Here is a 14,441-nt window from a genome sequence, read left to right on the forward strand (position 1 = left end):
AAGAGGCTATCTTGAATAAGATTATTATTATTATTATTATTATTATTATTATTATTATTATTATTATTATTATTATTATTGTTATTATTGTTATTATTATTATCATTGGATATGTTTGCTGGACAGCTGATGGAGTCCATTCAATGCACATCAGATCTCTGTGACCTTTTGCTTGATTCAATCTATTTTTTTATGTCATTATACAGTCACAATCTACAAGAAAGGACGTTCAGCACACTTGAGTTCTACCGCTTGCATCAGGATCGCATCACCCCAACCGGTCTGGGCTTCTTTCAGAGCCGATGGGATCCATCTGTTCAACAGACCTTCCATCAGACTCTGGGTAGGGTGGCTGTAAGGCCATGTCAAATTTTTAGCTCACCTGAACCGAATGCTCAAGTGAGCTATTGCGATCACTCATCACTCTTCATCTGTCATGTGTTGTCTGTCATCCATAAACTTTTTACATTTTCATCATGTTCTTGAAAACCCCATGACGGATTTTTCACCAAACTTGGCAGTTAGCTTCCCGATGAAGATATGATCTCAATTTGTTGCACTATGCCTTCCTGGGGGCCCAAGGGGAGCCTCAACCTCCAAATCTAAGGAATCTTTAAAAATCTTTTTCTCTAGAATCAGGAGTGATATAGTTAAGTTAATACTATGAGTTAGTACAGTTATGACTGTAGTTTCAAGTTTATTCATGGCAAATCCAGGGGTGCCCCCCTCCCCCCCCCCCCCCACCCCTTGTAACCTAAATTGTACATTTTCATCTTATTCTAGAAAATCCCAGGACGGATTTTCACCAAACTTGGCAGGTGGCATTCCTAGGGGGGTAGGATTTCAAATTATTCAAATGGGCACCATACTTTCCCTTGGGTCCCCAAGGGGGCCCAAACCCCTCCACATTAAAGAATCTTTAAAAATCTTCTTCTAGAACCAAAAGTGATAGAGCTAAGTTAATACTATGACTAAGTACATTCATGACTGTAGTTTCTAGTTTGTTCATGGTGGATCAATGGGTGCCCCTCCCCCCCCCCCCCCCCCCCCCCACCGCTTGGGACCTAAATTGTACATTTCATCTTCTTTTTGAAAACCCCATGATGGATTTTCACCAATCTTGGCAGGTGACATCCCTGGGGGATAGGATCTAAAATCATTCAAATGGACACCTTACCTTCCCTAGGGAGAAAATTCAAAATTGGGACCTAAATTTTACATTTCATCTCCTTAAGAATACATGGTCAAACTTTAACCAAACTTGGCTGGTATTATCTCTGTCGATTGAATACACATTTGTACAAATGGGCACCATTCCCCCACCTGGAGGTCCTCTGGAGCACACGTGGATTTACGTTGGGGGGGGGGGGGGAAGGAGTCAGACAAAACCCCCAAATTATGGAATCTTTACAAATATCTCTAACCATAAGTGATAAGCTAACGGTAGTTTTATGTGCAATGTAGATTAGTGACCGTAGTTTTTGAGCTTGTTTTTGATCAGGTCAGGGGAATGAGCAGGAGTTGGGGGGGGGGGGGGGAGGGGAGGGAAGGAAATAGGGAGACCAGGGACAAATCTTCATATCTTCATCTTTTTGACATTACATGGTCAGATTTTTACCAAATTTGGCAGGCATTATTGCCAGGGTGATAGAATATGTATCTGTGCAAATGACCACCATTCTCACGTGTGTGTTGGGGGGTAGGCAAAGCCCACAAATTTAAGGAATCTTTACAAGTCTTCTATGTAGAACCAGAAGAGTAAAGGCTATGAGTAAGTAGATTGGTGACTGTAGTTTCTAGTTTGTGCATGGCAGATCAGGGATGGGCTGGGATGGGGGGGGGGGGGGGGGGGGGGGAGGAGGAGAGGGGGAGGTGGAGGGTGGGAGGGATTGGGAGCAACACATTTTCTTCTCCTTCTTGAAAACACATGGACAAGTTTGTCACCAAACCCAGCAGGTTGTCACAAGGGCGACAGAACCTTTTAATTAAAACAAAAAATAAAATGATAATGAAAATTAATTGTAAAAACTGGAAATACTCAGAGTAGATAAAGTAGTGAATGCACATTCAAGGTTTTTTATGTTAATTGCCATAACAATATTTGTATTTTTTTCTTAATCTTATATTGTAGATAAGTGCTGTTTTCCCATCAGTATTATTTCTTTTTCCTTTATTTAACTTTGTGTGATGTCATTTTGTGTATTATTTTGTTACCTGAATTGCAAAATGCTTTCATTGACCTGAAATGTAATCACCCATTTTATGTTTCTGTTCTTTACAGATATGAGGGAACCAGTCTTTGAATATGATCACCCAAAACAGTATAAGGCACCGCAAGTGAAATGGCCGCACAAAAAACCACTGCAATACCTCAACAAATTCCTTCCCAAGGAGTGAAATGCTTTCAAAGGGAAAGAGTAAAAAACTTATGCTTGTGCGTTTCCTACATGGTTATCACCTGTGAGACACACAGACTTTGATTTTGCTGGCAGTAAATCTTGTACTATGTGCAGCTTTTATGTGCCGAGAAGCTTTAAATATTGCCAACTTTGGAAATACATGTACAGGTATCTCTGAATTTCCACACGCCTATGTGATAGGTAGAGACAATAACATTGAAGCATAAGACCAACTCCCGAGTATCATCATGTGCTTGTAGGCCCATTAAAGCGAGGTACATGTAGTCTACAAATGCAAGAATTTTCTTGACACAATGAAATCCAGTTAAAGTGAACATATGTATTTCTAAGCCAATAATGAACCCATTTGACTATTTAGTACATATATTCAGTTTTTCTGTGGGTGTGCAAATGTAAACATTTTGTGTAGAAATATAGAAGGGGGGGGGGGGAGATAGAAGAACATTCCACTACATTACAATAATAGAATGCCTGTTGACTCCTACCATACGTATGGGAATCAAAGTACCAGTCAATATCAGCCAAAGAATTAGTTGCAGCTTTCTTACAACAACATGCATAAATTGGTTGGTAGTACGCTTGACTGGTCTGGATGCTACAGATGTGTAACTTTCATTCACTGGAAAGTGATTGTTGCCTCACTGCTTCATGTGTGCAACATGCATCTTTGTGTCTGCCATGTATTTTGTACTAGATATGCGCCTGGCTGTGAATCCTCAAAGAGTGTATTTGGAAGTCAAGCATCCCCCCCCCCTTTTTTTTTTTAAATTTCATTGTAATGGACAAAGAGGAAATCTGGTTGGGTGTTTCCGAAATTAGCTTGTGTTAAAGAATCTGTACTGAAAAAAATCATGCGACATTGTAATCCTGTTTTATGAGTGTTTGATTTAAAAGGGTTTGTTTGTACTGGAAGCAATGCTGTCCCTGAACTTATAGCATGGGTTACCACAGAAACAGGACTACATTATACATGTAGTATTGACTGTGAGTAAATGTATACTATTCCAATTAGCTGAAAATTGTGTCATTTGGGGGGGGGGGTGGAAAAGTAGACTTATTATAGACTAATGTTTATCTTAATCTGGATGTGCACAGTATTGAGAGTCATTTTATCAACCTTCCCACTTTGCCAGAATGTTTGGTTGAGGTGCAGTGAGTGCCAGTCAAAAATCACATTATGAAAGAATTATCTAGTAAAATTCGGCAAACTAATATTAATACTTCTACTTCTCATCGTAACAGACATTTTTGTCATTGATGTTTAAACCTAAAGCTAAAAGTTCTCAGATGCCTGCAGAACTGTCGATTATTGCTCCAAAATGTACCTGTGCATAAGAAAAGTGTGGAATAATGCTGTAATACACAATTTCAGTTTGGTAACAATGAAAATGCAAAATATTAGCCAAAAAGGTTCACCCGTAGTCCTCAATCTCAGAGCTTACCTGATAGTGGTTGCTTTGTTTGTGCATAATTTTTCATAATCGATTATCAATAATTGACAAATCGGACCACAGCAATATCCATCCATCTTCCGCGTTAGAATGACTTGCATGCAGCTTGTTGGAAAATAAGATTGCGAGGGCATAGTCGGTCATCACGTAACACTGTACCTGTGCACAATGCTGAACGGGAAGGGCTCTTCTGGAATGAAAGTTGTGTACTACAATAAAAATTCTACATTTTTTATCGCAAAATACTCCAAAACAACTTCTCATCCTGGCAAATCATGTCAGCCAGATAAGTTTCATGGTAGACCTTTTTGATGTATTGCAAGCAAATTCCAAATGGTAAAAGATGAATTTTGAGCCCTTCTGAGAACTCTCAATTCAACTCGATTTGAAAAGTGTACTATGCTAGTTCAACTGTTCCTTGATTTAGAGTAACTCCTCTCCTATTGACTACTAGTAATCTACATTTCATAGTACACATGTTGCTGGCAAATCCAGGTCTTTCAAGAGAGAATGTGACATACATTTTAATACAATTTAAAAGCAGTACTGTAAGAATGAGGGCAGTTTAACGGCTTAAATCTTGTGTATAGATCAACACAAAGAACTTCTTAAAAAAGCAGTAACCCAAGAACATTGCTATACAGTACAATGTAGAAATTTCTCCAGATATATAATTAATTGTGAGTTCCAAGGTTTTGGTTCTTGTTCACTTGCTGCACTTTAAGTTCATTATTTGCAAAGGAAATTGGCAGGGCTTTAGAACAAAACTTTACAACAGATGCATCACGCTTTTTGAGTCCATTCACCCTGAAGAAAGGCATGAATAAACAAATGATATAGAGGAAACATATTCATCATTTTGTGTGTATGTGTGTCCCTTTTTTGTTTTTGTTTGAGTATGTATGTGTGTGTGTGTGTGTGTACGTAAATATGTTTGGGATACAGTTTTACAATCAAGGACTTCAGAACGAAGACGATTCATGACATTAAGCTTGTGGGTTCCGTAGGTGTAGCACCATGTTTACATCAGTTTCTAGATCTACCGTGTGTGTGTATACATGTATTAGAACTGTGTCTGTACATGTAGTATGTTTATGAGTGTTTGAAAAAAAAAAAATGTGTTGTTTGGCACTTCATGTGTTTGTTCATGAATGTGTCAAAGATTAATGAGTGCTCTTTGTAAGTGTCTTGTGCAATCCCCTTCACACAAAACTAAATTGATAGTCAGGATCAGGATAGGCTACTGATACTTCACGTCATGTAGTGGGTGATTCTTGGTTGGGATAAACTTTTTGGTAAGTGAGCAAATTTTTGGTTGCTGTTGACAAGACTTTGTCAGGATACTTGTCGATGGGCTATATAAAATACAAAATTTTAGCAAACTTAAATAGTAGTGCAGAGCTGCATATATAATTGTCCCCGCCGAACGAGTTCGAGCAGGGGACTATGAAACGGGCTCCGTACGTGTGTGTGTCCGTGTGTCCGTCCGTCTGTCCGTCCGTCCGTCCGTGTGTCCGTGTGTCCGTGTGTCCGTGTGTGCGTCCGTGTGTGATCAAAATCTTCAATTTGCTACTTCTCTGTCATTTATGAGCCAATTTTGATTCTGTTTGCTTTATATGATAGCACTACATGGGAGCTTTGAAACTTCTACACAGAATTTCAGTCGTGACCTTTGACCTTGACCTTTGACCTATATTGTACATTTTGCTACAAAATGCTACTCCTTCGCCATTTCTAACCCGATTTCGATTCCGTTTGCTTTATGTGATGGCGCTAGGTGAGGGCTTCAAAACTTCTACACAGAATTTTGACCTTTGACTTCTTTGACCTTTGACCTTGATTTTTTGACCTATATTGTACATTTTGCTACAAAATGCTACTCCTTCGCCATTTCTAACCCGATTTCGATTCCGTTTGCTTTATGTGATGGCACAAGGTGAGGGCTTCAAAACTTCTACACAGAATTTTGACCTTTGACTTCTTTGACCTTTGACCTTGATTTTTGACCTATATTGTACATTTTGCTACGAAATGCTACTCCTTCGCCATTTTTAACCCGATTTCGATTCCGTTTGCTTTATATGATGGCACTAGTTGAGGGCTTCAAAACTTCTACACAGAATTTTGACCTTTGACTTCTTTGACCTTTGACCTTGATTTTTGACCTATATTGTGCATTTTGCTACAGAATGCTACTCCTTCGCCATTTCTAACCCGATTTCGATTCCGTTTGCTTTATGTGATAGCACTAGGTGAGGGCTTCAAAACTTCTACACAGAATTTTGACCTTTGTCTTCTTTGACCTTTGACCTTGATTTTTGACCTATATTGTACATTGGCTACAAAATGCTACTCCTTCGCCATTTCTAACCCAATTTCGATTCCATTTGCTTTATGTGATGGCACTAGGTGAGGGCTTCAAAACTTCTACACAGAATTTTGACCTTTGACTTCTTTGACCTTTGACCTTGATTTTTTACCTATATTGCACATTTTGTTACAAAATGCTACTTCCGGCGGGGACATATGTTACGCACTGCGTAATTTCTACTTTTCCTTGTTATGCTTTTATTTTTATTATGCCTCCGCAACGAAGTGTTGCTGAAGGCATGTTTTCAGGTTGTCCATCCTTCCGTCTGTCCTTTTGTCTGTCCATAATCAATTTTATGGACTAAAAAACTGTTTGAGGTGCCCTAATGAAACTTGGCATGTATCAGTGGGTGAAATTGTGCATATCAACTTTTGGATGCACATGCTCAAGGTAAGAAATCAAGGTCAAATGCTTGAAATTTCACTATTTCCCCCATATTTATGCAATATCTAAAGGTATTTTCTTGATACTTACTAGATACATGTATTACCCAACAAAGATTCTCTAGAGAGTGTTTTAGGCCCCGAGGTCAAAGGTCAAGTGAAAATGCATGCTAAAATCCCACCTTAATTTCTTCTCCATATTGGCAATGTTTCAAAGTATCTTTATGGAACGTCATACAGATGCATGTACTGCCTGACAGTGATTATCATGGGAATTTTAGGGTCATGGGTCAAACGTCAAGGGTCAAGGTCAACTCTTCAAAATGTAACAATTTCCCTCATATCTATGCAATGGGGACGACCTACCTGAAGTTATTTTCTTGAAACTATACATGTATTACCCAGTAGAGATTCTCCACGAAAGTTTTTTAGCCCAAAGGTCAAGTGAAAATGCTAAAATTCACTTCTCCCTCTATATCTCTGAAGTGGCTCAAGGTACATTATTATGAAACTTAGTACACATTTATGCATGTACTGCCTGACAGTGATTCTCTTGGGAAGTTTAATGTCATAGGGTCAAAGGCCAGGTTAAAATGCTACATTTTTAATGCTGAAATTACACTTTTACTCCATACCTTGAAAATTTTTCAATGCATACACAAAATGGGGACAAAGGTCAAGTAAAAATCCTCAAATCCCCCAATAACCTGCTTTCTTAAACAATATAGCCATTCATCCAAATAAACCTGGTTCAAGGAAAGTGAACACTCAACACATTTGTGACAAACATTTGCCATTTTGATACTTTGCCAATTACACTGGTACCAGGTATGCGAAATTGTTGACACACCTTGTGTGGGTGTAGACCTATTGTGAGAACCATGCATTATGGTGGAGGCATACCAGTCACCATAGCAACATTTCTAGTTTATTTCAGTAGAGTTCAGTTCGAGTCTCTAGGAAAACAAACATGCACGTACATGTTTCTTGTTTGCATTTTTCCCCATGTTCCATGCTATTGAAGTTTGAACTCTTACAAAATAGCATTATGTCTCTTGTGTTACTCTGTGATTTTTCCCATCCCATGCGTCACCAAGGAATTGTGTAGTACTCCGATATTCAGGTTTTCTAAGTACATGTATATGCATTGCAGTATACGTGTATTTTCTCTCACAAAGAATGTGTTTTGTGCCAAGCCGGAAGGCACCTTCCGCCTCCGACACTGAAGGATGTGAAAGAGCCCATCTCACTGGAGGAGACGTGGCCGCGACTGGATGTTGCAACTCGTGCGAATCGATGCACTATAGCTCTCACCAAGGAGTGCGCGATTCGAGGGTAACTTAATGTAGCTGGTTTATATATAGCGCATTTCACACTTGTTAAGTATCTCAATGTGCTTCACAGACTTATTGTTACCCCGGTCACTGGATACATTATTTCCAAACAGCACTAACAGTGCTCAGTCTCCACTCCCTGGGGAGCATTCCAGCCAGTCGCAGCCATTTATACAGGCGCGCACATGCTGATCAACCAACATACGCAGAGTCGTTTCCGACACCAGCTGATGGAAACTGGGAGAAAAAAAAATGAACATGTTTGATTCTCTTTCTACTCCCCACAGACCGGGCTAGTCTTCCGGACAATTAAAAGGTGCCAACTTTCCCTTCTGTTCAATGTTAACATCCTTCGTTGTTGAAAATATGGTCTGATAATATATACCCGGATCTTGGACAATACTCAACGCACATGGCATGAACATAACCAAGCTTCTACTGTGTCAGCAATGTGTCTGAACATCTCCCCTTCACCCAGCATCACACCGCATCATCCCTCATCACCACGCATCACCTCTCATCATCCAGTATATGCATCAGTCGCCGCCTCACACATCATCAACTCTACATCACGCATCTCCATCATCACCCGCATCGGCTGCATCAGTCGCATCACCTCCCATCATCCTGCATACCATACACTCTACATTACCTCCCGTCACATCACCCCGCATCATCTCACCTCGCATCATGCCACATCACCCTGTATCATCCTGCATTACCTCCCTTCATCATCCTGCATCAACCCGCATTTCCCCACATAACCCTACATAACCCCACATCGCCGTGCATCACCTCCCATCATGCCACATCACCCTGCATCATCCCACATCACCTCCCATCATGCCACATCACCCTGCATCACCCCGCATCAGCTCGCATAACCCTGCATCACCCCGCATCACCTCCCATCGTGAATCATCCCACATCAACCCTCATTACCCCACATAACCCTACATCACCCTACATCACCCTGAATCACCTCCCATCATGCCACATCACCTCCCATCGCCCAGCATCACCCTGCATCACCTCCCATCACTCCGCCCAGCGCCACCCTGCATCACCTCCCATCACTCCGCATCATCCCGCATCATTCCACATCACCTCGTATCACCTCGCATCATCCTGCATCACGGAACGGGGCGATCGTTAACGGGCTGTTAACGATTGCCCGACACTGTACAGGCATGCTAACCTGGAAACAATGAACTGCACATTACTTGAATATGAGACCATTCTGAAGCAGATAATTTTCACACAACAATAGATATATTATGTACTCTTAAATGAATCCACAAGGATTGGAACAATCATCCCCCAGCATTCCCACTGATTCCCACTGATCAGGTACTAGCCATCAAAATTTGGCACCTTTTCATTGTTTGATTATTCTCATTTTTACCACGAGTTAATGCTTGACTTCAGGACGTCACCAAGAATCAAGATCCTAACGCCAAATCAATGTCCAACAGCAAGGTCCCAAGGATTTCATTTGTATAATTGCTCATCTCTGTGCTCGCTGAAGCGTAACATAGTGGGATTTTATCCAAATAAGATCAGAATAGAAGAATGCTTCAATACTTAACCAAAAGTAGCTATTGAATTCTAATCCATTAGCATAAAAGTGGTTTTCCAGATCCACATGCTCATTGAGGCGTAAAATTTTGAAAAAAATACCATAGGAATACTGATACACTATGCTATAAACACAATGATAGGATAACATGCTATTCAGTTGATTTTCAGTGCACTAAATTAAAGCAATACATATACATGTACTGCACAAATTCGACGTGGTAATTTTTGTTTAGAACGTGTTCACTCAACCGTGAATTGACACATTATTGTGTGCAAACATTGTTAGCTTTTCAAAAGGAACCATGTCAAAACTGCATTACAATGTGTATTGGCAATTTTTACCTCGTGGTCACTCAACCGTGACATTTTGCCCACAGGTCATGTGGAACGATAGGAGGCACATAAGTTGTATTTTGCCTGCCTTGTTGTGCTGGAAATTTGAAATTTGTTCCAATATCATTAAATTGAAGTTATGATATTGAACTTGTGAAAAAAAATGACAATAAATACAGCTTGTAAATTTGAATTGAATTGAACTTGAAAAAGTGACCATTTTGCCTGTACAGTATGCTCACTGAAGCGCGACCAACTCATATCTACTAAATATCACATGAATGTATAACTCCGAAATTGTTATAACTTACAAAATTGGAATGGGAACTTACGTCGTGCGACGTTTCGTCGATTAACTATCAGCTTCTTCTGGCGTTCTTCCAGTGGAAGAATGCTCGCTATTATGCGTGAAGTCGTGCAAGAATTTCACGCACTGATAGACGGCTCGGAATCTTTCGGATCGCCCGATCCCAGGCATGTGAAAGGTTGAAACGGAGGCCCAATTCCTGTTGGGGCTGCGTTCCGAGTGGAGGAACGAGTTAAGGAACCCTGTCAACAGTCATTTACTGTCGTTTGTAAATTTTTCATAGCTAGTGAGCGCTCACCCCCATAGGCTACACAGTAAAGACACACATGTTGAATAAATGTGCCAGATTCCACGATTTAGCCATTCAATTGTCTTTTTTTTTTTGCTTTCTTATTTATAAGCGTTTCTTCAAATTCCATCAAAAGTGTGTAACAGATCATTGACTTTCACTCATTTCTGATATGTAAAAGTTCCTTGGTTTAAGGTAAGAGGGGGGGGGGGGGGAACTCCTCCCTCTCCTCCCATCCTGTCCATCTCCGTAGACTTAGTACAGTGTAGATACCGATGCAGTAAAGCAGATGCCGGAAACTGGAGATTTAATATTTATTCTTCTTAATTTTTTGACTGAAAATGTTTTCAAGATTCCACCAAATGTGTCCACCACAAGCTTTCACTTCTAAAAATGCAAAAGCTGCCTCGTGTGGGGTACCCCTCCCACACCCTCCCCCTTCTGTCCATCTCCCCATCTCCATAGACTTAGTACGCAGTTACGAAAAAAAGATGTGGAAAAAAGGAGGTGACAGATACAATAATAGCTACATGTATTCACATTTCCTTGTATATTATTATTCTCTATGTTTTGATTTAAAATGTTCCTAATATCCCCCAAAATAAAAAAGTGTACACCATATCGTTGCATTTCAGTTCTAAAAATGGAGAAAAAAATTCACACCCCCATCTCCATTTCACATTGTACACTGTGAAGACGCAAACGCGGAAAAAGAGGTGACAGAAACTACAATAGCCATTTGCAACTGGCCTTGAATATTCGCATTACTTACATTTTTATTGAAATTTTTTATAAACCTTCCTCCGATAGTAATTATGGACCAGATATTTGACTTTCAGTCCCAAAAACGCAAAATCTCCCTCCTATCTCTCCCACACCCCTCAAAAAAAAAAGGAAAAAGAAAAAAGAAGCCGTATTGAATACAATCTTTTAAGTCCCCTAGACAAATATTCCTGCATAATATGGCTATTTGTGTGACATATTCACATTGTAACTCATGCTGTCCTACGTCCTACGAGCACATGTTAATTCATTTCTTGTCTTACATTGTTGGAATTGACTGCGATGTCCAAATCATCTAGCAGTTTCATCAATTGATCTTTAATAGGACCTCTTAGTAACCATCTGCTCCCGAATTTCACATTTTCCCTGCTCTGGGAGGGGGTAAGCTCCTTTCCAGACTCTCCCTCGCTCGGTGGCTTCGCGACCTCGCCTGGATTCTACCGCTTCGTCAAATAAACTCAAAATGTTGCCAAGTTTAGTGTAGCAGAAGCGATGAGAACGGTGCGTGTGCAGAGCCCACTAGACCGACACCCAAGAGTCACTCAGCCCATACGAGTTCGACAGATACAACATGGGACTATTCTCGTGGGCCTTGTTAGCTCAGTGTCGAACCAAGGAGGTTTAAGAGATGGAGTTCCAACTGGCTGTAAATTATTCAAACAGCTGCCATTTTTCTATTGATGCACAAAAGAATTCCACAGGTGCACTTGTGCCTTTGATGATCAGGGTTCCATGCCGCCGTCTTGTTGAGCAATCTGAAGATTCATTTTAAACTCTAACATTATATCGTCCATATTCTGCTTGTTTGATTTGTCAGATAGAATGAATGTTCTCTTAATGATAAAGCATATGAAACAAAAGTAAATCCCGTCCAAGATTATGTGCAAAGATGTAAACCTAAGCTGTATGTCGTGAAAATATTTGAAACTGTACTCTCACTACAAAGCCGATTTTATCATCTTTCCGATCGCTTCCGACAAATGAAATTAATATTGTATAATTTTCGAGTATAGTTCTTTATTCGTTTATATGTTAGATTAGTGTAAAGTTATGTAAAAACGAGTAATTTTGGTTTTCATTTCATCAATTTTTGTACAATCTTTATTCGCACATCCCCGTGCCTGTATATTAATGTGCCGTTTGTTTTCTAAGAAGGGACGGCGAAAAGCAATTACCATCATAAAGACATATCTTCCTTTGAGAGTGACGAGTCATGATGCAATGCCACATGAATCAATTGTCTTCCTATCTGTTAGGCAGCTCCAGTTTAGCACATACAGTCATGTACAAATGTACTTCAAATATTTCTTAGTAAAAAGTAAACACTCAATACATTTAGTGACAACGCGTCATTTTGACTCTTTGGCTATTATGTGAGACTGTCGTTTCGCATTGTCAAGATCTGGGAGAACCATGCATTATGGCGGAGGCATGCCAGTCTCCATAACGACATTTGAGGTTTTTCTTTGTTTTTGTTCTGTCTTTTTTTCCGGGGTCTCCCCTGCGGAATTTCGTTTGTATCTATGTATTTCTTGCGGAGAACTTATGAGCAATTTCCTTTCACACAACATAGGCCTACTTGCTGCACCCATGTACTTTTGTTCGCTTCTGCAACCAACAAGATCAAGAAATCGTTCGCCTCTCACCTTGTTTATTGGCAGAATATTCTTGTGTATCATGACACAGAGTCATTCTATACATTTCCTCTTGTTTACACATGCAATCGTGTGATTTAATGCATGAGTCATCCGCTTCCGTAATGGTAATTTATATTTTTGACGTAAACATGTTGCTCGGTATCGAAATCTCTCAATTGGTAGTTTCGTTGTTTACGTTTTCGACCAACTTGTCTTGATTGTCTCTTTTCGTAATGGCAATATTAAGTATTTCTTGCTCTCTGTTGAAATAGGCTACTAGTACTCGGCAACGAAATCTCTTATTCTTATTCTCACGGTGTTTTCGTTTCCGGCAAACATTGTCATATTGCCTCCTTGTCTAATGGTAATGTTACGCATTTCTTGCATCTGCAGTGTCAGTATGCTACTTGATACACATCGAAATCTCCCAACAGGTAGTACTTGTTATGTAGTTCCCGATTCTGGAAACCATGTCTCATCTGTTTTCCCGTCCTGCCCGAAAGTGATACATTCCTTACTGTCAACTCTTCCTCCCTCATTAGTTGTTACCTAATTCCTGATGGCTGATGATGTTAATGTAAACGCTATAGTCTATGACTGAGATTACAGAATGGGCTGACAACCTTGGTTTTTACAGTCATTTTACAGTCATTCTACAGGGCCACACCTGAGTTGCGATTTGATTTTGATTCCAGTGATCAGTTAGTCTGCAAAATTACCAACAATGTTTATCCTGTAAACCAATAAAATGACTCAGAAAACGTAAAAGGATTCTGTGAGCCTTCTTTTGAATTATGATATAAGAAGTGTTAATAAGACATTTGACAAGTTGCAAATATTTTTAAATCAGAGGAAATCTGATTTTCTGTTATTGGTGTCTCAGAGACTTGGATAAACAATCTGCCGCCCTTATCTTTGTTTTTAAAATATTCAAGGATATAACTTTCTTTTCAATAATAGACTTAGCAGGAAAGGCGGTGGCGTAGGTTTTTTTTTTTTTTTTTTTTTTTTTTTTGCTTTTTGAATCCGTCACAGATAATTTCAACATTAAAACACTGAAGGATTTAAATGTAATGTGTGATAGTCTGGAAAGTATCTTTATCGAAATTGAATGCCGAAACAAAAGAATATAGTAGTTGGTGAAATTTCTTAACCACCCTGTTCCAATTTCCAGGATGTTTGTTTTTTTCACATTTTCAGATTCGTTGGTAGTGCCATCCCTAAATCAAAAGAATGTTTTTATCGTGGGAGACTTTCCAATTTGAATTTGCTTCATTGCGACGATAATGCCCACTTCCAAGAATTTTAAGATTTGATCTGAACCAAATATCCTATACCGTCTGACTGATCCATCATCCACGTATATTTTGTAATAATAATATGTTCGTGTAGGTTTTCCCGGCCCATTTCGCGCCTCTTGCAGTCCAATTCCTTATTGCAGTATTCAGTTTAGAAAAAAAAAAATATATAGCCTAAGTGACATGTTCAGTATTTCTATTAACCTTTAACCTCATTTAAATCAACAGTTTTTCGACTGAAATATGTAAAACAA

The 14,441-nt window shown here is 39.5% G+C and overlaps 1 protein-coding gene across 2 annotated transcripts in view; it reads left to right on the forward strand.

Moving 5' to 3' along the window:
- Window positions 1-2,528, forward strand: part of LOC139722877 (large ribosomal subunit protein mL38-like) — a 43,404-nt gene extending 40,876 nt beyond the window's left edge. For both annotated transcript variants that reach the window (XM_071634158.1, XM_071634159.1), the window contains exons 7-8: window positions 207-343; window positions 2,282-2,528. In XM_071634158.1, coding sequence (XP_071490259.1) covers window positions 207-343; window positions 2,282-2,397 — 253 coding nt within the window. In that variant the 3' untranslated portion in view covers window positions 2,398-2,528. The remainder of the gene's footprint in view (window positions 1-206; window positions 344-2,281) is intronic.
- The last annotated feature ends 11,913 nt before the right edge of the window (window positions 2,529-14,441 follow it).

The sequence above is a fragment of the Diadema antillarum genome, unplaced genomic scaffold, assembly GCF_040938485.1.
Source record: "Diadema antillarum isolate AM-2024a unplaced genomic scaffold, OU_Dant_1.0 scf00000175, whole genome shotgun sequence".
Lineage (NCBI taxonomy): Eukaryota > Metazoa > Echinodermata > Echinoidea > Diadematoida > Diadematidae > Diadema > Diadema antillarum.